This window comes from Aotus nancymaae, unplaced genomic scaffold, assembly GCF_030222135.1.
Source record: "Aotus nancymaae isolate 86718 unplaced genomic scaffold, 86718_ANA_hifiasm-v0.15.2.pri h1tg000016l, whole genome shotgun sequence".
In the NCBI taxonomy this organism is placed as follows: domain Eukaryota; kingdom Metazoa; phylum Chordata; class Mammalia; order Primates; family Aotidae; genus Aotus; species Aotus nancymaae.
The window spans coordinates 48,215,222-48,240,818 of record NW_026988428.1 but is presented as its reverse complement, the minus strand read 5'-3'; the positions used below and the strand labels follow the sequence as shown (position 1 = coordinate 48,240,818).

The following is a 25,597-nucleotide window of genomic DNA, read 5'->3' as shown; positions in this document are numbered from 1 at the left end:
TGGACGTTCTGTTGTTAAAAGCAGACGTTTTCTCTTTCCACATATATAAATGTCCACTTGAATGAGATTCACTTGAGACTTCCTTGCATAGGAGGAGATCACTTAGGCATTTAATACATTATTGTGGTTTTTTGTTGTTCAGACAGAATCTCGCTCTGTCGCCCAGGCCAGAGTGCAGTGGTGTGATCTTGGCTCACTGCAACCTATCACCTCCCAGATTCAAGCGATTCTCCTGCTTGAGCCTCCCGAGTAGATGGGGCCACAGGCGCACACCACCACACCCAGCTACTTTTTGTATTTTTAGTAGAAATGGGGTTTTGCTATGCTGACCAGGCTGGTCTTGAACTCCTGACCTCAGGTAATCTGCCTGCCTCGCCTCCCAAAGTGCTGGAAGTACAGACGTGAGCCACCTTGCCCGGCCTATGAATATTTTTAAACACTCAAAGTAGAGAGTAGTAAAATAGTGTCTGGCTTAGATTTTCAGCTGCATGTGGCCAGTCTTTTGAATTCTTCCTACTCTCCTTGTGTTTTTCTTTTGTTACTAGAAGGTTTTGAAGCAACTCCCATACACATGATTCCAGGCTTCAATACCTGATTAAGCATTTGACTCTGGTTATTATGTATCAAGATGCAGACGGCTGGCGCGGTGGCTCACTTCTGTAATCCCAGCATTTTTGGAGGCCGAGGCAGGTAGATCACCTGGGGTCAGGAGTTTGAAATCAGCCTGGCCAACATAACAAAACCCCATCTTTACTAAAAATACAAAAACTAGCTGGGCTTGGTGGCATGCATTTATAGTCCCAGCTACTTGGAAGGCTGAGGCAGGAGAATCACTTGAACCCCAGACACTGCACTCCAGCCTGGGTGACAGAGCGAGCCTCTGTCTCAAAAAAAAAAAAAAAAAAAAAAGATGCAGAGAAAGTCCACATACTACCTTTAGTTCTTATGTCTCCTAACTGTCATTTGCCACAAATTTATAGGGAGAAGTGGGTCTTTTGTCCATCAGCATGTCTCACATTCTGAATTTGGCTAAATGCAGTTTTATAGTGCCATGTTCATCTCTGCTCAGCATTTCCTATAGATTGGTAGTTAGATTAGGGACTTGATAGAAATTCACATTTTCAGATGACTGTGCATCCTTGCCTGCTGCTGACTTCCTATTGCATCATGTCATGAGGTCTGTGGTGTCTGGTTGCACTGTTTTGGGGGTGCTGGTGTTGATTGATGGATCAGGTGATTCAGCCTGAGCTGTTGCTATGAGCTTTTCTCTTGTTCCATTGATGATTGTTGCCAAAATCCATTATTTCCTCAGAAGTTGCAAAATGTCGATTTTGTAATTCTATCCTTTCTTTTGTATTTATTAGCTGGAATTCCTCAGGGAAGAATTTCCCCTTATCAATTATTTGGTGATCTTGAGATGCAGTTCATTCAGGAAACACAGGATAGGTGTTTTTGTTCGTTTGACAGTTTTTGGAGTAAACCTCATTCAGTTGTGATGAGGCTGAGTAGCATGCATAAATTTTTATGTATTTCTGTTTCAATACTTTCCTGTCATTATTTTTGCTCATTTTATCCTATCATAAGCCAGGGAGTCCCTTGTAGTCATTTATTTAGAGAAGATGAATTCGTCGTCTTCCTGCCTTGTAGTAACAAGAGACCCAGGCAAATTTCAGCTTTCTATTAAAACACCAGAATCAGTAGAACAAAGTTGTTTTAGTTTTTGCAATGGATTAAATGAGTGAAACATAATATGAGCAAGGCTCCTGTCTTGGCTCCACCTTTACCTTGTGTGTTTTGTTTTCAGGACAGTTTTCCTTGCCAATAGACAAGAGACAGCTGTATGAGTTTGACATCAAAGTTCCACTGTTGGTTCGAGGGCCTGGGATCAAACCAAATCAGACAAGCAAGGTAGGTGCCTGACAAGCCGGTGCTGTGGACAGGTAGGTGCTTGCCTGAAAAAATAAGGTGTTTCCTCCTGAGAGAAGATTGGTCAGGTTCCTCTTCCCACTAGGGCGAAGGCTGAGCAGCAGAAGAGCTTTTAAGTGGAAACAATGATTTCTTTTTTTTTTTTTTCCCTTAACTTGCAACTGTTCTCCATTATCTGTATTTTCACCCCATATATACATGTCCCATTAGGATGCATAGCTTTTATTTGTCTTTTGAGACTAGAGCTTTACTTCATTCTGAAGCAGTGACTCTCAACAGAAGATATGCATCAAAATTGCCCTCTGAAACTGAAGAAGAAAAATGGTACAGGCTTGGGCAGTATCCAGAAAGAGTGTGATTGACTCACTTGGTCTAGAGGGACCCAGCATCTGCCATTTTTCTTTTTTAAGTTTACAGATGATTCTGAGAGGCAGCCTGGTTTGGCACCCACTGCCTTGTAGAGCAGAGCTCCTCAGGCTTTTCTGTGTATGTGAATCCCCTGAGGATCTGGTTAAAATGCAGATTCTGCTTCTCCATTTCTGACCAGCTCCCAGGTGATGTCTGTTGCTGGCCTGACCTCGCTTTTGAATATAAGGCTATCAAAAACATGTATTCTGGGAATTAGTCTTTGCCTGTTCTGGACTCTTCCTTACAAATGCTTTGTTGCTTTCCTGGTTCTCTCTCCTAGAACTGCCATCATATGCCACACTGTTGTTGTTCCCATTTGCTTTCAGTATCTTTTTCCAAACGTGGTACCTAACACTGAGGCACTTTGTTCCTAGCGATCGTGAGGACCTTCATCTAAAACACTGTCCTCCAAAACTCAGGAGATAAGCATTGACAGGCTCTACCAGCTATGTCTTCTCTCCTTCCCAATATCACAATTTCAGCTTCAGTCCCAGTTCGGTGAGACCAAAGATGATGAACAAATATACACTTTAAGCTAAAATGAAAAAGCGGATTTTTAAATGGGCCAGACTTTCTGGGTATATTGGGTACTTTAGTTTCATTTTGGAGCTTAATGTTTACTTGTTTAAACGTCTGTTTTTCACTTATTTCCTTTTGCAATTAAAATTCTCTGGGAAGGGTGAAATGGTCTTCATAATTACCTTTTGTGTTTTTCTCTTAAGACCCACATTCCCTAGCTAGTTACTTTTCCCTACAAATTTCAGTGCCTTCTAAGCAGGCTTCGTCTGTCAAAGGAGATACGCAAGTTTGGAAGATCGTTAAATCTTAAAAGTGTTTTCCTGAGGTTGGTGTTTGGAACTGATTGAGGAGAACATGTCAGCAGTTTATGTTCTGTTTTTAGGAGCAGGGCTCCCCCAGCCCACATATAACCAGCGTAGGGAAGGAGGCTGAATGAGATCATAGTGAAATGTGTCGGCCAGCTGCCTGTGGAAAAAATGGTTCCTTTTTTCCTTTAATATTGCTATTTAAATGTTAAAAATCAGAAACTTCACCTTCTCTAAGCAATCTAAATGAAGTCTTGTTCCTAAGAAGCCATTTGAACAATATGGCTAATATTTATTGAATGTTTAGTATGTGACAGGTGCTATTCTAAGTGTATTACCTGAATCAGCTCACTCAGTCCTCACAGTTTATGAGATAGGGGTACTCTTACCCTATTTTGCAGTTGAGGAAACTGAAGCAGAAAAGATGATCACACAGTTAAAAAGTAGCAGAGCCCTACATTTGAACTGGGGCAGTCTGGCTCCAAAGTCTATATACTTAACCATTATATTATAGCTCAGTCAACAAGTTTTACCTTCTTTGCCAGCACAGTACACCAAGGAGCCTTGCATATGGCAAGGAGCAAGCAAACAAGATCAGTTCTTAAATCCCTGTGTCAGGGAGCACCAGATACTTAAGCTACAGTGGTCAGTGAAAGCCTCTGAAGCATTTGAGCAGACACGGATATTAAGAAGGATTTAGCCATGCAGAGATCCGTGGGAAGAGCGTCCTGAGCAGGACGGTAAACGCGAAGGCCCAGATGTAGGAATAAGCTAGGCTTGTTCGACAGATGGAAGGTAGCAGTTGTACTGAACTACTTGTCCTTCCTAAGTGCACCTTCTCTCTCACCTCCTGGCCTTTGAGGTTGGTGTTTGGAACTGATCGAGGAGACTGTGTCAGCAGACTGCTCCTTCTTTCTGGAATGCCCATCTTGTACCCTCTTCAGCTGGCCAACTTAATTGTCTTTTAGGGCTTTGGTTTAGGGCTCCCTCTGGGAAGTCACTTCATAACTGCTGCTCCCACATGGGGTCGATGCCCTTCTTATATGTTCCCAGCTGCCCTCACACTTGTCACACCCTATTGAGTTTATCTTTTTTAGTCTAGGGTGTTCTAGAAAAGAGGAACTATCTAAACTTAAAAGCCCCTAGCATACACTGGGGAACATCCATGTTGGTTGAATCGATTTTGCCAAGGTTGCAAAGTGGCAGAACAGGGACTGAAAAATTAAGTCTGTGCGTTCTCAGAATCCATGTGGTTTTGTTTTGTTTTGTTTTTTTGAGACAGAGTCTCTCTGTCATCCAAACTGGAGTGCAGTGGTGCGATCTCAGCTCACTGCAACCTCTGCCTTCCCAGTTCAAGCAATTCTCCTGCCTCGGCCTCCTGAGTAGCTGGGACTACAGGCACGCCACCATGCCCAGCTAACTTTTGTATTTTTAGTAAAGATCGGGTTTCACTATGTTGGCCAGGATGGTCTTGATCTCTTGACCTCATGATCTGCCTGCCTCGGCCTCCCAAAGTGCTGGGATTACAGGAGTGAGCCACCAGGCCCAGCACGAATCCATATGTTTTTACATTGCTGCATTGACAGATGTAATTTGAGAAGCATGAAATGCCCCAGCTTTCCCCTAGCACAAAGAATGTCAGAGACGCTGGGTGACGCATCATGTGTTGGCAGCTCAGTTGTCTCAGTGCCAGCCATTCTGTGTGAGTGGCACAGGGTTGTGAGTTGGGCATAATGAGCTGAGCTGAGCTGTCAACAGCCTTGACAGCCACATCAGTGCACATTTAACTGACTGGCAGACTTAGCTGTGTGTTGGCTGTATGGGAGAACTGGGGCAAGGTCGTATGTGTAGATGGCAAAGATTGGCTATTGACGTTTTCTCCTCTGACTAGTCTAGCTTTAGATTTGGTGGTAGGAGTTCTGCAAAAGGAATTATAGAAAGGAAAAGGTTAGTAGGCAAACTAAAATGATACAGCATGGTCCCGGGGAAATAGAACTGAACTGGGAGTCAGGAAGACCACCTATTGGCTTTGGACAAAATAAGCCTTGGTTCCCCTAGTTTTATGAAAGTTAGAGGATATTAAGCCTCCATTTTCGGGTGGGACCAGGTGATGCCCAGCTTCTTCCTTGTCAGGAAAGCTGGCACTGAGGGGCAAGTGCAGCTGAAGCAACCAAAATGTGAGGATTCTGAACTTTCTCATGCAGTTGCAGTGCTTTTCACTAAATGGATTTGGGATGCTTTCTGGTATGCTTGGAGCCTTTTTGATAACCCTGGAGAGATTCAACATCAGAGTTTGGGTGTCTGTTTGGAAACCTGATGTGTTCTGACAGCTCATTGCCATCTTGTTCTTTTCAGTAATTATGCAACAGTGTCATTCTTTCAGAGCAAGAATAAGTAGGTTCAATGCATGATACCCCTTGAATTAAGCCCCAGGAATTATTTTGTTTTTGTATTTTGAGACAGGGTCTCAATCTGTCACTTAGGCTGGAATGCAGTGGAACAAGCTTGGCTCACTGCATCCTCTGCCGCCTCAGGTGATCCTTCTACCTCAGCCTCCCAAGTAGCTGGGACTGTAGGTACATACCACCATGCCCAGCTAATTTTTGTTTTGTTTGTAGAGATGCAGTTTCACTATGTTGCCCAGGCTGGTCTGGAACACCTGGGCTCAAGCAGTCAACCCTCCTTGCCTCGTTATAGGCATGAACTACCATGGCCAGTCTACCCCAGGGTTTTCTAGGGACTTTCATTTGATTAGGATATTTATATACTTAAATCCTAAGAACATTCTCAACCTGAGGGAGTGTGATTTATGAAATAATTTATCATTTTGGCTGAGCGTGGTGGCTCATACCTGTAATCCTAGCAGTTTGGGAGGCCAAGGCAGGTGGATCATCTGAGGCCAAGAGTTTGAAACCAGTCTGGCCAACGTGGTGAAACCTCATCTCTACTAAAAATACAAAAATAAGTAGGTCGTGGTGGTAGGCACCTGTAATCCCAACTACTTGGGAAACTGAGGCAAGAGAATCACTTGAACCCCGGAGGCAGAGGTTGCAGTGAGCCGAGATCACACCATTGCACTCCAGCCTGGGCAAAAGAGCAAAAAAATGTGTCTCAAAAAAAAAACATTACTTTTGGTCCTGTCAAAGCCTTTTCTGCTCTAATCCATAAATGAAGTTTTGTTTGTTTGAGATAGGCACTCTGTCACCCAGGTTGGAATATGGTGGCTCAAACATGGCTCACTGCAGCCTTGGCCTCCTGAGCTCAAGTGATCCTCCTGCCTTGGCCTCCCAATGTGCGGAGATTATCAGCAAGAGCCAGTGTGCCTGGCCCATAAATGAATTTTTAAGTCTACACTAGACAAAAGCAATACTCTGAAACTAATGTTTCTCAAAGTCATCACAGTGATGGGTGAATCCATTCAAATTATTGATTATATTAAAACCAGAGGTAGGTATAATTCTTTTTAACTCTTCATTCATACTTGGCATTCACTAGAAATATCCCATCTCCTGATACAATATGCTAATTTTGAGACTGACTGCTTATTCAAGTAAAATTCTAGAAGGGGAGAGAATTTATCCATTATATTTAAGGGGGTGTGATAATTATAGATTTCTAGGGAGAAAGAGTCCTGGAATGATTTGTGCTTATGGTACTTGTGCTGAATCTTAGTGACTTTGGAGTTATACTAGAACTTATCTCTCCAGGGAGCAAAATACCATTAGAAAGAGCCTCAACTGGGTGCAGTGGTTCATGCCTATAATCCCAGCACTTTGGGGAGGCCAAGGCAGGTGAATCACTTGAGTTCAGAAGTTTGAGACCAGCCAGGGCAACAAGGCAGAAACCCCATCTCTACTAAAAATAAAAAATAGAAAAATTAGCTGGGCATCATGATGTGCACCTGTAGTCCCAGCTGCTCAGGATGCTGAGGCCAGAGGATCAGTTGAGTCTGGGAGGTCAAGGCTGCAGTGAGCCAAGATGGTGCCACAGCACTCCAGCCTGGCGACAGAGCAAGTCTCTGTCTCAAAAAAAAAAAAAAAAAAAAATTAGCCAGGGTGGTGGCACATGCCTGTAATCCCTTGAACCCGGGAGGCAGAGGTTTCGGTGAACCAAGATCGTGCCATTGCACTCCAGCCTGGACAAGAGCAAAACTCCATTTCAAAAAAACAACAAAACAAAAAGAGTTTCCCCCAGCTCCAAAAAAAAGAGCAAGTCTCCCATTATACAGGTAGTGGATGCTGCAATTTTTGGTGAGATAGCAGTCACGATTTTATATCCGTGGGTTTTTTGATGTTTTCTCTTTTCTTTTAAAAGTGCCTTGGACATCATAGTAGTATCTGAGGAATTGGCTTCACCTCATTCATGGTACAGGCATCACTGAAGATCTGTTAGTGACACTTCAGGGTCTATGGATGTCTTGTTGTCTTGATCTAATTCTGAAGATGATGTCTCCCTTTGACCTTCCTTTCCTGCTGTGATCTCTTCCATATTGACACTTAGACCTGATGACTGTTTTCCAAGCTGCTCAATTTGCCTGGGGGACTTGAAACCAGGAAAGTTATCTGTAACAGTGGATCTTGTATCCTCCCAGGAGACATGGTTTTTGTATGTGAGGTTTTTCCCCTTTTCAGTAACATATGGATTGCCTTTCTCCTAAAGTGTCTGCCCCTGAGTGGTAATTCCTGACAGCTGCAGAGTTAGACTAATTGATTGAGAGCCAGGATATTTATCACTCTGCCCTCCAAGAGCTGTCCTGGCCATCAGGAAACCTGGCCCCTGATAATAATATTCTGAAGATTTTTTTTTTTTTTTTGCCTTCCCTATCTGTACTTTTGGTTTTGTTTTTAAATTAAAAGTGGCAGGGTTGGGGTGTTTTGTTTTGTTTGATCTCTCTGTTTGGCCTCTCCTAAAATGATCTAAGTTTTCTCAACAGTCTTAAAGACTGTTATTTCCTGTCAGTAACTGATGGCTTTTCCAGTTACAAGCTGTTAACTGCTCCAGTGACTTCTTGTGTTTCATTTCTTTGTGTATAAAATGGGGGAAACACTGTGTCTGAGGACTGTGATAAGGAATAAATGAGAATAAACATCACATGCTTAGCACAGTAAATTTCCCAGTTTTTCTCACTTCCTGTTAGTTACCCCCAGTGGGTTGTTTCACTACTTGAAGATTTTTCTAGCCTGTGACCAGGTGACTTCTACGCTTGAGTTCTGTGTAGGCCTGCAGTGTCCACTTGTGGCTGTTGAGCACTTGAAATGTGGATAGTCCAAACTGAGATGTATTATTATTGTGAAACACCAGATTTCAAAGACTTGGTTCACAAAAAGTTAAATGTCATTTTTTAAAAATATTGTTTACATATTGAAATATTCAGGTATTTTTATATGGGGTTAAATAAAATATATAAAATTTTACCTGCGTTTATTTTAATGTGGTTATTGGACAATTTTTAATTACATATAGGGTCCCCTTTATATTTCTATTAGGCTACTCTGGATTAGACCCTGTAGAGGCATTGTTTACAAAAGGAAAACAGTCTGATAACCAAGGAAATAAGGCATAAATCAGGACAATGCCTTTAGTTTCTAGAATGTGTAAACATCTAAGTTTTATGCCATTAAAAAAACTTTTATTGCTACATTGTTGGAATAAATAAATTAAAAAATAAAAAATTTTCTGCAGCCTTCACAGCCTGTTGCAAACATACTTTGGCAGTGTTGTCCCTTTGAGAAGCTATAAAGAGCTGATAATTCTCATTGGTGTCAAGCATTCCATTTCTGAGGCCTTCCAAAATGTCTGGAGTTCATTTGAAGTCAAATTTAGTTAATCTGAATAATCAAGTTGTAAGATGCTTTGTGTAAAATAATCAGACCAACGTTTTTTTCATGAGTCACAACAAACTCAAAGCAATCGCAGAGGAGTTTTTAAAAAATGTTTTGCTCAATAACAGAATGGGTAGAATAAATATATAACTTCCCAGGAGGATATGCTAGTATACACGCCTTATAAGCCTTTATATTTGAAGTTATTGTAGTTATATTTGAACATATGAAACAGTAAGACTAAAGTAAGCATGGGCTCTATAAAAGGTAATAGTAAGTGCTGTTGTCTCATGGGTGGGGTGCGGGGGGAAGATAACTTTAGTATAGATAGAAAAGGAAAATGAGACCAGTTGTGTTCTAGATTGTGTTTCCTTCATTCTCATAGATGCTGGTTGCCAACATTGACTTGGGTCCTACTGTTTTGGACATTGCTGGCTACGACCTAAATAAGACACAGATGGATGGGATGTCTTTATTGCCCATTTTGGTAAGTATAAAGCCCTCAACCAGGCCTGAGCCAAGAAATTCTGGGTTGTGTAAAGACTTAAAAATTTAAATATTAAATAATACTATTAAATTTGAGAAGCAGAAAATCTTGTGGTGGGAAGGAGTTTTCTAAAAGAAAAAAGTAGACCACATGTGAAATTGAGAGCTGTTTCCTTTTGCTCTCATCTAAGAACACCAGCCATAAAGAGAGAGGTGACAGTTTGGGAACACATTTGTATCATTGTAAAAAAGAGTCATTAGTCCAAATACATGAGTTCTTAGCAAAGATTAATATACCAGTAGGAAAATGGGCAAAAGAAAAAGTGGCTAATCAACTCACAGAAGAATTAAAAATGGCTAAAACAAATGCAAAAGGATTACTTCAGTGCTAATCACAGAAATGCTTAACTGAAGGAGACCTTTTTCATCTGTGAACTGGCAAAGATTTTTTAAATACCAGTATTTCAGAAGTCTGAGAATTTGGAAACTACTTATATACTTTTCACACAAGTGCAATCAGTATAACCAATCAGGAAGCTGATTTAACAAGACATACCACTTCAGAGTACACACATCAAAAACAGACAAATTAACTTTTGCCTGTCTGGTGAGTGAAAAATGGCATTTGGTCTTACTGTGCATCTGTTTATTAATAACGTGAATTATTTTTTAATGGCTTAATTCCCATACCATCCAATTCACTCATTTAAAGTGTCCGCTGGGCGTGATGGCTCACACCTATAATCCCAGCACTTTGGGAGGCCAAGGTGGGTGGATCACCTGAGGTCAGGAGTTCGAGACCAGCCTGGCCAACATGGTAAACCTGTCTCTACTAAAAATACAAAAAACTAGCTGGTCATGGTGGCAGGCACCTGTAGTCCCAGCTACTCAGGAGGCTGAGGCAGGAGAATCGCTTGAACCAGGGAGATGGAGGTTGCAGTGAGCTGAGATAGCACCATTTCACTCCAGCCTGGGCAATGAGAGTGAGAAACTCCATCTCAAAATAAATAATTTTTTTTTTTAAAGTGTCCAATAGTTGTTGGTATATTCAGAGTTGTACAACCATCGCCATAATCTAAGAGCATTTTTATCACCCTAAACCCCCAAACACATTAGTCACTGTAATAGAACAAAACTGAAAACCCAAATGATCTAGTAGAGAATTGATTAAATTGTGGTGCAGGGAATTTACTAGATCTGTTGCTCCCATTCCCACCACAAATCTACTTTGTTTGTATAGAGTTGTCTGTTCTGAACTTTTCACATAAATTACATAATATGTGGCCTCTGGTTTTTTCACTGAGCATAATGTTTTCAAGGATCATCTCCATTGTAACGTGTATCAGTACCTTGTTCTGTTTTAGTGCCAAATAACATTCCATGTGTGAATATATCACATTTTATTTATCCATTCAGATATTTGGGCTGTTGCCACTTTTTGGCTATTACGAATAATGCAACTGTAATGTTTTTGAGATAGGGTCTTGCTCTATTGCACAGGCTGCAGTGTGGTGTTGGCCATCACAGCTCACTGCAGCCTCAGTCTCCCAGGTTCAGGGGATCCTTCCACCTCATCCTCCCTAGTATAGCTGGGGCTACAGTTGTCAGCCACCACGTCTGGCTACTTTTTTTTTTCTTTTAAATTTTTAGTAGAAGTGAGGTTTCCCTGCATTGCTCAGTCTTCCTGGTCTCAAAGGATCCTCCCTTGTTATCCAAGAAGATTTTTAAGAAAAAAATCCTCCCGCCTCAGCCTCCTGAAGTGCTGGGATTATGGGCATGAGCCAACACTTGCTATCATCTGTCTTTGTGACTATTTTATTTTAGTAGGTGTGAAGTGGTATCTCATTGTGATTTTGATTTGTATTTCCCTGCTGACTGTTCGTGTTTAGCATTTCATCATGTGTTTGTCAGCCATTTGTATATCTTCTTTGGAGATGTGTTTATATTGGGATCCTTCGCCCAGTTTTTTTTTTTTTTTAATTGTGTTGTTGATCAGGGAATCACTTTTCATTTATGCCGTTTTGTTTCTTCTCTTGAGAAATGCCTCTGCATTTTTGCCTATGATAGTCTCCTTATTTATGACTTGTCTTTTCCATATATTAAGATATGGGAGCCAGGTGCAATGGCTCATGCCTGTAATCCCAGCAATTTAGGAGGCCAAGGCAGGCAGATCTCTTGAGTCCAGAATTTCAAGACCAGCCTGTGCAACATAGCAAGACCCAATCTCTACAAAAAATACAGAAAATTAGCCAGGCATGATGGTGTGCATCTGTATTCCCAACTACTCAGAAGGCTGAGGTAGGAGGATCGCTTGAGCCAAGGAGGTGGAGGTTGTAGTGAGCAGAGATTGTACCACTGCACTCCAGGAATCAAATGTATATATTGTTTCTTTTAACAGTTAGCATCCTTTGTATATTTATAAAGATGCTTCTAAACTTTGAAGCCAGAAAACTGTTCTCCTATATTTTCTTCTAAAAGTTTTATAGCTCTGCCTCCTATACCCAAGTCCTTGATGTATCTAAAATTTATTTTCTTGTAAGGTATGAGTCAGGCATTCAATTTTTTTTTTTTTTTGCTCTAAAGATAATCAGTTGTCTTTTGTTGTCCCATGGATCTGTCTGTCTCTGTACCAATATCATTTTGTCTTATAAAGCTGTGTAACTAAATCTTTATTTGCATGGGTGCACCTCTCTGCTAATTGTTCTGGTGGGGATCCTAGCCCCTATCTTCACATAAACTTTAGAATCAGCTTTTCAGATTACCTGAGAAATGTTGGCTTTTGATTGGAATTGCATTTAACCTATAGATCAGTTATGGGAAACTTTACATCTTTTGAACTTTCTTCATATGAGTCTTTTTTTTTTTTTTTTGAGACGGAGTTTCACTCTTGTTACCCAGGCTGGAGTGCAATGGTGCAATCTCGGCTCACTGCAACCTCCACCTCCTGGGTTCAAGCAATTCTCCTGCCTCAGCCTCCTGAGTAGCTGGGACTACAGGTGTGCACCACCATGCCCAGCTAATTTTTGTATTTTTAGTAGAGACGGGGTTTCACTATGTTGACCAGGATGGTCTCGATCTCTTGACCTCATGATCCACCCCTCTCGGCCTCCCAAAGTGCTGGGATTATAGGCGTGAGCCACCGCGCCCAGCCTCATACGAGTCTTATACTGTGTACCTTATTAAGTTTCTAATTAGAAAAAAAATACTTGATTCACTTTAGGGGTAAAAATCATTATGTTTATAATTTCTCTGCACAGTTCTTGAAGTGCCACTTGAGACTTGGTTCTTTTCCTTGTTCATGTTTTGTTTCTGGACGTTATTCTGATGAAATACTGATATATTGGAACAGTTAAATAGCCATGTGTGGCTATTTATGTGAATTGACTAAAAATGAAATTCAGTTCTTCAGTTGCGCTAGCTGCACATCATGTGCTCAGTGGCCATCATATTGAACAGCAAAGATAGAGAACATTTTAGTCAGAAAGTTCTGCTGGAGTAGCAGTTGGCAGACTACAACCTGTGGGCCAAATCTAGCCCACCCCCTGTTTTTGTAAATAAAGTTGTATCAGAACATAGCCACACTTAATGTATTGTTGATGGCTGCTTTCCTGCTACCTGAGTAGATGTGACAGAGCCAGGAGCTTAAGTATTTACTCTGTGGCCTTTTACAAAAAAAAGTTTAATGACCCCTACAGACCATGAGTCTCAAACTTGGTCAGACATCAGAATCACTTGGAAACTAAAATACAAATGCCTGGGCCTCACCTCTAGAGATTCTGATTTAATTGGCATGAGATAGAATCCCTTGAGATTATTGAAGTTTCCCTGGAACTTCAAAAATCCCAAAGTTCAGGAACCACTGATCTACACTTCTCAGATGCTCTTTTCTCCTCTGGACACTTTGACATTCAAGTGTGGGATTTTGAAGCTCACTGAATTCTGACAGTTCACTCAATTCCACTTTCCAGCTTCCAGCTTCCGTGGCTCAGGTTTGGCACCGGGAGCTTTTTTTTTTTTTTTTCCTGAGACAGTCTCACTTTGTTGCACAGGCTGAAGTGCAGTGGTGCAATCTCGGCTCACCACAACCTCTGCCACCTGAGTTCAAGCAATTCTGCCTCAGCCTCCCAAGTAGCTGGGACCACAGGCGCATGCCACCACGCCTGGCTGGTTTTTTGGTATTTTTTAGTAGAGATGGGGTTTCACCACGTTGGCCAGGCTGGTCTCAACCTCCTGACCTCAGGTGAGCTGCAGCGCCAAGCCAGCATGAGCTTTTGAAGTCTCCAGTGACTCATCATTTCTGAGATCCTGAGCTGCACAGGATTGTTCCTAACGATAAGTTAGGAAATAATTCCTATCTCACCCATTCCCCACCATACTCACCCAGGTTAAGCATTCTTTAGAGCAGTGATTCTCAAACAGGCATTTCCCAGAAATGCCTGTGGGACATGCTAAAACCCAGGTTGCTGTCTACCTATGTTAGGAACTAAGAATTTGCATTTGTAAAAAGTTTCCAGGTGATGCTGCTTGTCCTGGGAGCCACACTTTAATAACCACTTTTTTTAGAGCAGTGCTGTTCAGAGGTCTTACTAAAATGCAGGCTTTGGCTTGTGAGAGCTAGAGTAGGACCTGAGATTCTGCATTTCAAACAAGCTCCCTATCAGACTTTGACCATTTTAAGCATACCTTCTAACCTGGTCTCCCTGTCTTTCTATATCTCCATTCCCTCTCTAGATTCTGCTACTAGGCTGACTTTTCTAAATCACTGCCTTGATTACGTTACCTCCCTGCTCAAAAACCACCTATTGTTTCTCATCACCTGCTGTTCTTTATAGGACAGGCCCAGGCAGCATGATATTCAGGGCCTTTTCCCGTGTGGTGCCAGCCTGCCTCTCCACCCTGTTACCTTGTCTGAAAGCTGGGTTTCAGGAAGCCACTCTACTAAATGGTCTGCTATGTTCATGCTCTTTAATCTAAAACTTGCTCCTATTCCTAGATTCTTTCTCCTTTCACCATTTGTGTCTCTCTTAAACTTGCTGCTTTCAAATGCTGCCACTTCTTTCCTTCCACACCATGAATGTACATTGAAGAGTGAGTTAATGTACTGTACCTGCATTCTGACCATCAAGAGGTGCTTTGAATCTGTTACAGTCCTTAGCACACAGGTCTATTGAATATTTGTTTCTTTATTGCCCTTGCGTCTATTAGGTTATATGTTCCTTAGTATGAGCATAAAACAGTTCTTAAATAGAGCATATGACAATATTATGTATTCTAGTCTGGACTTTTCAGCAACTTACACTGTGACTTTGTTTGATTCTTGCTTAGCTACCCTGACAAGTTCCATTCCTGACCTGATTCACAGAAGTACCCTTGGGAAGGAACTATTAAATGTTCAAAGTATTTGACCATCATTTGTAAAGGCCCTTAAGTACCAAACATACAACTCAGTAGCTTTCATATGCACCTGTTTTAGTCATTTGCTTTAGTTACTGAATGAACAGTCTAGTTACTTTTGACTCCCAAGTCCCCTTCAGCAGTCAGTTACTTTGTGATCTTTGTCATAGTCTATGTACCTCACAGAAACTCCGCTTGCTCTTCTTTCTAGAGAGGTGCCAGTAACTTGACCTGGCGATCAGATGTCCTGGTGGAATACCAAGGAGAAGGCCGTAACGTCACTGACCCAACATGCCCTTCCCTGAGTCCTGGCGTATCTGTGAGTAATGGTTGAATCGACTTAAGAAGCTTTCTCACTGACAACACGGCAAGGTGCTGGTTTCGATGTGTCAAGTAGTAAAACCTTTCATCTAACTCCTGTTCCTTTGTCACTTGACTGTGGGTGGTTAGCAGACGGACAAAAGTAAATCCAGTGATCTTGGAAATGATGCTGCCGACCTGTCATCAGAATGTGCACTGTTAATTCTTCCAATTTATGTAACAAGTGCATGTATCCACCCATGTTCTTACCTTATCAATTCCTCTTCCCCTGTTTTTCTACCCCTCCCAATAACAGTACCACTTTTGAAAATTAGGGATATTACTGGGGCATGCAGTAGAAAGATGTGGTTCCTGCCTGTAACCATGCCATTGTGAGTGCCTTGAATTGTCGGCAGCTGGGCAGGTCACAAAGAGGGTAACAGCCATGTTGGCCTCACTTTGGAGAAGGGAAAATAGGCTTCCATTTGGAGTTGATTGATTCTTCTAACACCAAAGTGTTACAGTATAATAACCAACCAAAAGTGCAATAACAATAATATGGTAGACATAAGTTAGATTTAAGTTGTACTTGGTGATAAGAACACTCAAATAACTTACCTGCATATGATTCCACAAAGCTCATTTTAATCTTTTCCTCCAACTTTTTAGGGTGACAGTTCCTGGTCATTCTTAGAAATCAGTCATTTGAGTTGATTTCTTCTCCTTGCCAACCCATACCTTTTACAGGTACTCATTATAAGTAATTCTTTTCAGTTTAGCAGACAAGGATGGCAACAATCTACAAATGGTACAACCCATATACCTTGATCAAGTTAGCCAAAGGAACAAAACCTCACATCTATGTTTGAGTTATTGGCTTCTCCATGGAAGGTTTTCTGATTGCTGTTAAATTGCATGTCTGGCATGAGCCAAGCTGATTGTTCTTCTAGGCAACTAGGTATTTGTTACTATGGAAGAACTGTCTTTAACTTTTAAAATATCCCTACAGCAATGTTTCCCAGACTGCGTATGTGAAGATGCTTATAACAACACCTATGCCTGTGTGAGGACAATGTCAGCGTTGTGGAATTTGCAGTATTGCGAGTTTGATGACCAGGAGGTAAGAGGGATTTCTGCCTGCACTTCCCCACTCCTTTCATGCTAGTGCTTTGTTGGCTGGACTTGGTGGCAGAAGAGCAATTCCAAGGCCGCTCCCTGGGGAAGAGGTTGTGTTTCTCATTTGTGATTCACTTAATTTAGGTTTCCTTCACTTGTAAGGCCATGTCTCACTTCTCTAACTGTAATCTTTCTGAATGGGGTTTTCTCCACTCCCACCACTACCCAAATTCACAGTTAAAATGCACAGTTTGTTTTCAGAATGATACATGCTTTGTCTGTTAACTTCCCTGGTAGTTTGGGGTGAAAGTGAAATACCTCAACTTCACTTGAGTTGGAGCGTTTCCTAGAAAGCTTACCAGCAACTGGTGTATTCAGAAACTCCTGTTCCCACCACAGCATAATCCAGTGCTGCTCTAATAGATTAGAGTGGGGGTCAGAGGCCCAGGAGTCCATCCATGGAAGAAGGTGGTTTTTAGCCTACACAGGTTGGTATGGATTATCTGAAGGATCCCATGGACTCCAGTCCCTTGTGGTTTCTTACTGTTTACCAGCATATGTACACCTGCCCCATCTGGCAACCCTCATCTGACCATCTGGAACAGATGCCCATCTGTGTTTCTCAGAAATGGACTCATTCTCCACTCCATTTGCAGCTTATAAGCACTTTGGACAACAAGCAAGAGAGCTTCCCTCAAACTCTGTTCCTGTTTCCTGCTCCCACATGATGTTTATCAGTTTGATAACTACTTTATAAGTAGTTATAAGTATGAGGGCAGCTGCCTGAAGCCATTATAGGCAAAATTACCTACCATCTTTCTAGCCTAACATTTGACTCCAATTTGGAGAACAGCATACAGATTATAGAGGGAACAGTACTGCCGTTCGACCTGTCTTATGTTAGAAATGATAATTAGTACTGTATCCTTCCCCAGTATATCCACAGCTACTTTTTAAAATAGGAAAGCTTAACATTTGTATAACACAGGCGAGAGTACTTTCATATCCATTCTCATTTGAAGTTTATAATTCTGTGGCAAAAATCACCTTTGAATGTTTGCTCTCACTTTAGTAACTCTATTACCAAGTCTTGTTTCTGAGACCTTGCCATGGCAGGTTCCTGCCTTCGGTTCTGTTTTAATTACAGAAGATAATGTATTTCTTCCCCATCCCCCTCTTGCCTCTGCCTGAAGGTACAGGCTGTGCAGGGGCCCCTTTTTAGCATGTGGCTGGAGACCCGAAGCAGCTGAACCCCCAGAACAGATGCTCCCTCGTCTGAAGGAAACAGTGAGCTCTTTGAGGATCTTGAGACCAGATTGAGTCTCCACGGCCATGGTTTTTTATCTTCCTCTTCCCTTCCCATTTAGAAATAAGTCACGTTAAGAGTGTTTCTCACATCTAACCCTTGCTCTTTTCTTTCCTCCATGCTTTCATTTCTTCTAGGTGTTTGTAGAAGTCTATAATCTGACTGCAGACCCAGACCAAATCACTAACATTGCTAAAAATATAGACCCAGAGCTTTTAGGAAAGATGAACTATCGGTTAATGATGCTACAGTCCTGTTCTGGGCCAACCTGTCGCACTCCAGGGGTTTTTGACCCCGGGTAAGTTTCCTTTCTCTTCATTTACTTGGCCAAGATTTTTTTCTATTAGTCATGCTGTTCTTGAAAACTAAGGGAGCCCTTTTTGCTGTGAGATGATGATGATTCTTGTGCTGTAGAGGAATACTGTGTTCTTAGTGCGTCAGCCTGTTGTGCTGGGAAAATAAGCTTTGGAAACTTTTGCTCTCCACTGCCAGTTGCTGCTTTAGCCAGTGGTACAGCCTTGCTCTCCACCAAATTTGGGGCTCTTCTTTTCCTGCTGTGATTATTGTCATGGTACCACTTGATTGCACTGGTGACACTTGGGGCTTCTTTAAGCTGCGACCCTCTGCTGCTGTTCCCTAGAGCTTCCAAGAGTATATGCCTTCATTTCATTCCTCAGAAACCCCTATTACAGAAACTTGAATGTTTGCTAAATATATTAAACACACAATGAAAACAGAAGGTATAAAGTCACATGTTGAAATATATAAGCCCACTGCAGGATATGGAGGTATAAAAGATATTTAGCTACCACCTGCTAAGTCAGATTTGTTCCCCACACTATCCCTCTTAGTAACTTCTCAGCAGTAACACTGGGTGTCAGTATACCAGGCATTTGAGCTGCCAGTGGCAGGAAGCTTGTCATTTATTTTTTTCTTGAAGGTCATGAAGTTTAAAAATCAAACTTTCACTGGGAAAGGAGTATTTTAGTTCTTACCTTCAGACTGTAGGAGAGGGAGGAATGATGTCCTAAGTTGATGGAAAGTTATCATTTAATTTTTGTTATCTTGGTGTTAAATTTTATCTTTAGTCCAAATTAGAGACAGATGAATGTGAATGAGTAGAAAAACTCGATTATAGACTATTCGTAGTTTGCTTTTAAATAATGTATATAGAGCCAAAGTGACAGATACCAGTAAACTAAGACCAGATAATATAAAAAGATAATATTTATCATTATATCACTTAAACGAAATAACTGTTTTTATATGGGTAATTCCATTAGTACAATAAAAATGGTCAAGGATTTTGACCACCTCGCTTTGATCTTTCCTCTAAGTTAGTGAAATAGATCCTAGCTTAGTACCAGTTACCTGAAACAGGAAGTTGATTCCCTAAAATAAAAGCATAAAACTTCCAGTTTCCATGTGCTGACTTCACAATTTCCAACAGTTACTTAGCTCAGAATGTTCTTTTAAACCGTATTAAGTTAGATGTCTACAGCAGTGAATGCTTTTTAACCATATACTCTTTGGCTGACTCTGGGAACTTTAAAGCCAACATCTGACTCAATTTTAAATGGAGGGTCAAGGGACTGGATCTCTTGGATGATGATGTGTGACCAAACAGTCCCTGACCACCCCACTGCTAGGACATGGACCTGCCAGGCTGGCATCTGGTTGGCCAGTACAAGGTAAATTTAGCCAGTTGTCTGCTTCTTCCAAACATCTGGCTCTAAGTGTTAGAATTCATTGAATTTCCATACAGCCCTTAGAGCCCAAACAGATAAATTTCAAATGAGGAAATTGAGCTTGGAGTTGTGATTTGCCCAAGGGCTGCCCTATAAGGAACTGAATATATTGTCTATTTCCTAAGCAAGTTCTGTGTGGTTTTTAACTGCAACGAATTGTCTTGCTCACATTTTAGAAGCTTATAACTAAAGTTGTAGATGCTGGCTTTGCTGATGTTAGCCTGAACTACTTAAACTTAACCTGATTTTCTGTTTTAAATTCCTTAGCCATGATTATGCTTTTCCTATCAAACATTTGGGCCTATTGAGTCCTCCATGGTGGGGTCATCAGACCAGATCCTGTGAGCCCAGTCTAGCCCCACCTGCTGGAGCAGAGCCTCACATATTCATTTACCTGGTTTTGGCTGCTTTGTGCTTTAGCAGCAAAGGAGAATGGGCAGGACAGAGACTGGATGGCTCCCATACCCTAAAACATTTATTATCTGGCCCTTTACAAAAAACATTGGTCAGTTGCTGTTCTAAAATGCAGTAGTCCCCACTTATCCACAGATGATCTATTCCAGGACCCACAGTGGATGCGTGAAGCCCCAAGGACAGTACCAGGCCCAGTCGCCATCAGTCAAAAGATGGTTCCGTTCATGTCTTCTGCCCACAAATTTTATGCCTTTTCCATCTTAACTAAGCTTCTGTCACACACTGTCGGCCTAACTTTTGCAGTTTAAGGTGTGGCAGCAAAACTAGCATGAATTCTTTTTTCCTTCTTCATGATTTCACAGAAGATTCATTCTTAGCCAGGCGCAGTGGCTTACACTTGTAATCCCAGCACTTTGGGAGACCAAGGCAGGAAAATCACATGAGCCCAGGAGTTCTAGACTAGCCTGGGCAACATGGTGAAACCCTGTCTCTACAAAAAAAAAAAAATACAAAAATTAACCAGATGTAGTGGTGCATGCCTATGGTCCCAGCTACTTGGGAGGCTAAGGCACGGGAATTGCTTGAGCCCGGGAGGTGGAGGTTGCAGTGAGCCAAGATTGTGCCACCACACTCCAGCCTGGGCTACAGACTGTGACTCTGTCCCCATGCCAGCATCCGCACCAAAAATGATTAATGCTCATGGTGAGGCTGCTATAGGTCTTAATTTTTCTTAAGAGCATTCACTTTTTCACTTAAAGGACGCACTTTATGGCTCCTCTTTGGCATTTCTGAATTGCCAGCACCACTACTCTTATGGTTTGGAGTCATTATTAAATAAGGGTGACTTGAACACAAGCACTGTAATAGTGCAGCAGTTGATCCACCCCTACTCCCTCAAACAAAAAAAAAAATCTTGCTGCCTCCTGACACCTTTCAAGACTAACCTACTTGTTTTTCTCTTGACTTGCACCGTGTGGCTCTGTGTGCTGACTGGGCACGGAAACATTCTGAACTTCGAGTGCTATGTTTTGTACCATAGACTTTCTCACTAGAGTCCCTTCTGGTGATGTTTCTTTTATATCCCTTCCTGCTGTCCTTTCCACTGAATAATATTCTGAGTGAGAAGCTAGCGAGAGTTAAAGTTACAGTTGGTTTTTTCTCCCCAGATACAGGTTTGACCCCCGTCTCATGTTTAGCAATCGCGGCAGTGTCAGGACTCGAAGATTTTCAAAACATCTTCTGTAGCGACCTCACACAGCCTCTTCAGTTGGATCCCTGCACGCCTCTTTCTGATGAAGTGATTGTAGTAGGTGTCTGTAGCTAGTCTTCAAGACCACACCTGGAGGAGTTTCTGGACTGGCTTTCAGTCCTGTTTGAAATAGCAACCCCATCGGCTGACTTCCTCGTGCAATGCGTTAAACTGTGAACTCTGCCCGTATGTCAGGAGTGGCCGTCTCTGGTCTCTTCCTCAGCTGATAAGGACACTCTGAGGTATTTGTTCTCACCATATTCTTTCTGTCCTGGGGCCACAATTCTTGATTATTCCCCATGTGGTTAAAGTTCTGAATTTGTAAATCCATTCAGATAAATGGCAGTACTTTAAGACAAACACACACTCCCCTACCTTTTGATATAGCTTGACCTAAAATCAAAGGACCTGTGTAGCATTTCAGATTGAGCACTTCACTATCAAAAATACTAACATCACATGGCTTGAAGAGCAACCATCAGAGCTGAATCACCCAAGTAAGAACAAGTACCATTGTTGATAGATGAGTAGAGATATATTTTTTATGATGTCCATCACAGTGTGGTTAGGTTGCAAATTCAAAACGTTACCCAAGCTCTGTTTGTTGTTTTTTTTGGTGGGAATTCTAGGCTGGTGCTGCGCTGAATTAGAGCAGCAAGCTTGTGATAAAGGCCAATTCCAGGTAGTTCTTGAAGGTGATAGCCATCTACTTTCCAGTGGCTGCCAACCACAGGGAGTGCCAGTTAACACTGGAAGGACTGAGGAAAGGTCTCTTCTCTTGAGACTCCCCTCTGAGACCTGAAAAGTAAAGTGGTGTTGGAACATCACCAGGGAAGAACTGCCAAGAGTGGTAAAGGCCTTCAGTGTCTTCTGAAGGCCTTCTGAAGACAGTGCTCTTGAACAGACAGGTGGAAGGGCTGTACCTGGGATAAAGGAAGGACGTGTCTATCTAGCAGGGAGCTTGAGTTTTGGTTCCATGCATGAAGTTGTTGACTGTTTCTGCATTTTTCTGTCATTCTGTTCATTTGTTTTAGGATGGAAAATTTTCTTGTAGTTGATGTGAAGTATCAACTACTTTACCCTACCTTCACCCCTTTAGATGGGTTCTTCCTGAGTTTTTGGAGTCTTGTGTGATTAGGGCCCCATTCAGTATTCCCCTGTCAAAAATCACATCTATTTGGGTTTCTTCACTGTTGAGAACACCTAAATTTTTTTTTAGTTGTTTTTTTTGCAGGGAGGAGGGGTGGACAGAGTCTTGCTATGTTACCCAGGCTGGAGTGTAGTGGGGCGATTTCAGCTCACTGCACCCTCAGCCTCCTGGGTTCAAGGGATTCTCCCGCCTCAGCCTCCTGAGTAGCTGGGATTACAGGCACCCACCACCACACCCAGCTAATTTTTTGTATTTTCAGTAGGGATGGGGTTTCACCATGTTGGCCAGGCCACCCACCTTGGCCTCCCAAAGTGCTGGGAGTACAGGTGTAAGCCACCCCATCTGGCCGAGAACACCTAAATTTTTAGGTTTCTTGGCTCAAAAACCAATTCCATTTCTAATGTTATCTTCACAAGAAGGCTCATTTGTAGTGAGACAGCAGGGGAGGAGGAAGAGCTGTGGTTTATAACTTATTCAACTCAGGCGATAAGCGATTTTAGCTTTATTTGAAGTCTTCTGTCCAGCTTTAAGCACTTGATAAGACATGGCTGAAAGTAGCTTTTCTATCAGAATTGCAGTTAGTCATGTTGGGTTAACAGCCATTGGATTTATTCCTTTACCTCACATGATCCCAGCAACTGTGGTGGTATCTAGGCAAGTGAAATGAACACCTCTGCTGTGAATGTTTTACAGAAGGAAATTCAAAAAAATGTTGTAACTAAAAGCAAACTACATTATCATCAGTCAACTTCCACATTAATGAAAGTTGACCATAGTTATTTCCAAATAAAAAGAAACCAACTCTTACCAGGTCTTGGACTGTGATGTCATATTATTCAGTTTTAGCACCTCTGCCACACTGCTCTTACATTCAGTTCACTGGGTGTGCTTCAGTGGTGGGATGTGGTGTGGCCCTGTCTCTACACTCTTCTAGTTTTGGTATATCTCCTATCTAGCCTTCAAATAGCTTCCAATTTTAGTTTTTTTCTTGGACTGGCTTCATTCTGAATCTGTGCTAAAATCATCTTTCTTTCATAAAGAGACCTCAGTTTATAGCCTAACAGACTACAGAATGCACTGATGTTTTCATAGTATTTAAGGGATCCACTACAAGAAGCTTGCCTTCTTCTTTTAATTGTATTCATTCATTTAGATTTTGATTTTCCATGTTAAGAAGGTGAGGTCCATGTTGGTGCCCTTTGGAGTAGAGAACCATATAAACATTAGGAATCAACAAAGGTCTTAGGAATGAATAGTTTGCCTTATACAATTTCCTGTTACAGAGCTCTCCCTCACATACAAAGTAGATAACACCTTTTGAGCATCTTTGCCGTATGGTGCTGTTACACTTTTTTTTTTTTTTTGAGACGGAGTCTCGCTGTTGTCACCCAGGCTGGAATGCAGTGGAACGATCTCAGCTCACTGCCACTTCCACCTCCTGGGTTCCAGCAGTTCTCCTGCCTCAGCCTCCCAAGTAGCTGAGATTACAGGAGCCTACCACCACACCCAGCCAATTTTTGTATTTTGTGTAGAGATGGGGTTTCACCACGTTGACCAGGCTGGTTGAACTCCTGACCTCAGGCGATCCACCTGCCTCGGCCTCCCAAAGTGCTGGGATTACAGGTGTGAGCCACTGCGCCTGGCCTGCAAACACATTTTAATTGACAACACTAGGGCTCTTGTACAAAAAAAGGATGATAGCCATGGAAGTTTCACCTTATTCTATGAGAAGTGTTCTTAAGTGTCTAAGGTTTAGTGCTTTTTTTAAAGGAAAGTTGTCCCAGGATTCATACTAAAGAAAGCAAAAGTTATTTCAACTGATCCACCAATGGAATTAGATGGGTAGAGTTGGGTTCTTGAGTTTTACCACCACTTAATTCCCACTGAATTTTGTAACTTCCTGTGTTTGCATCCTCTGTTCCCTATTCTGCCCTTGCTCTGTGTCATCTCAGTTATTTGACTTAGAAAGTGCCCTTCAAAAGGACCCTGTTTACTGCTGCACTTTTCAATGAATTAAAATTTATTTCCTTTCTAGTGGGAATGTGTCCTTTGTTGTTTTAGTTCACAAGTAGTAATTTTGACAAGATGCTTTCTTCTGATACAGTTTGTTTTAATCACTCACCTAGTACTGGAAATGGGCTGTTTGCTAGTCAGACCTTATAGTCTTTACCTGTATAGCTCTTAATACTTAGCCCCTACTGATTGATAACCCCTGAATGAAGTACCATGTAGAAAATATATCCTGATAGACCGGGTGCGGTGGCTCACGCCTATAATCCAAGCACTTTGGGAGGCCAAGGTGGGTGGATCTTGAGGTCAAGAGAGCGAGACCATCCTGGCTAACACAGTGAAACCCCATCTCTACTGAAAACACAAAAAATTAGCTGGGCAAGGTGACATACTGGCAAGGTAATCCCAGCTACTCGGGAGGCTGAGGCAGGAGAATCGCTTGATCTTAGGAGGCGGAGGTGGCAGTGAGCAGAGACTGGGCCACTGCACTCCAACCTGGGTGACAGAGCAAGACTCCATCTCAAAAAAAAAAAATGTTTTTTTGATAAATCTTTATTCATTTACAGCTTTGGAGAAAAAGTCTTATCTTGGCTGGCGTTCAAACAGACTAAGCTCACCTTCAAAGATGCTTTGCCATGTGGTCCATTGCCCAAGATGAGGAATGACTTCTTATGGGGTCAGCAAACTTCTTAAAGGGATAGACAGCCAGCCAGTATTGTAAGCTTCCAGGCCATGTAGTCTCTGTCACAGCTGTTTACCTCTGCTGTTATAACACAAAAGTAGCCATAGACAATACATAAGTGAATGTGTGGCTGTGTTCCAATAAAACTTTATTTACAAAAACAAGGACATAATTTGCCAACCCCTAGACCTTGTAGGTTGCCTCATATCTTGGCAGTTCTGAAGACCACATAGAAAAGTGTTAGATTACTATCAGAAAAACAGGTGATTTGGGCCAGGGGCAATGGCTCACGCCTTTAATCTCAGCACTTTGAGAGGCCGAGGCAGGAAGAATGCTTGATCTCTGGAGCTCAAGACCAGCTTGGGCAACATAGCAAGACTGTCACTATAAAAAGTATTTAAATTTTAAAAATGAAAAGCAGGTGACTTGGATATATCACAATTTTAAGGTTATTTATCATGGCCTGGGACTTGTACCCTTCTTGCAAGCTAATTAAGTAGGTCTGTTATTTCATGAGACTCCTGGGATAAAGACAAAGGACTTGATTACAGCACAGCAAGCCCTACAGGTACAATGCAGAGGGCCCAGACGGATGCCTGCACATGCAGTTGGGTTTTGTTAGAGAAAAAAGAATGTTAGGCTTGGGGAGCCTTCGTCCAGGCTGGAGTGCAGTGGTGCGATCTCAGCTCACTGCAACCTCCACCTCCCAGGTTCAAGCAATTCTCATGCCTCAGCCTCTCGAGCAGTTGGGATTACAGGTAC

General features: G+C 41.9%; 1 protein-coding gene across 2 annotated transcripts in view; it reads left to right on the top strand.

The window, feature by feature from the left end:
* The window catches only part of GNS (glucosamine (N-acetyl)-6-sulfatase), a 42,940-nt gene extending 18,763 nt beyond the window's left edge, over nt 1–24,177 (top strand). Inside the window, exons 9-14 of one of the 2 annotated variants that reach the window (XM_012444922.2) lie at nt 1,805–1,908; nt 9,366–9,467; nt 15,072–15,179; nt 16,170–16,280; nt 17,720–17,880; nt 20,917–24,177. In XM_012444922.2, coding sequence (XP_012300345.1) covers nt 1,805–1,908; nt 9,366–9,467; nt 15,072–15,179; nt 16,170–16,280; nt 17,720–17,880; nt 20,917–20,989 — 659 coding nt within the window. In that variant the 3' untranslated portion in view covers nt 20,990–24,177. Of the gene's footprint in view, nt 1–1,804; nt 1,909–9,365; nt 9,468–15,071; nt 15,180–16,169; nt 16,281–17,719; nt 17,881–20,910 lie in introns of both variants that reach the window. The other variant, XM_012444921.2, reaches the window with a different exon arrangement.
* Nucleotides 24,178–25,597: the final 1,420 nt, after the last annotated feature.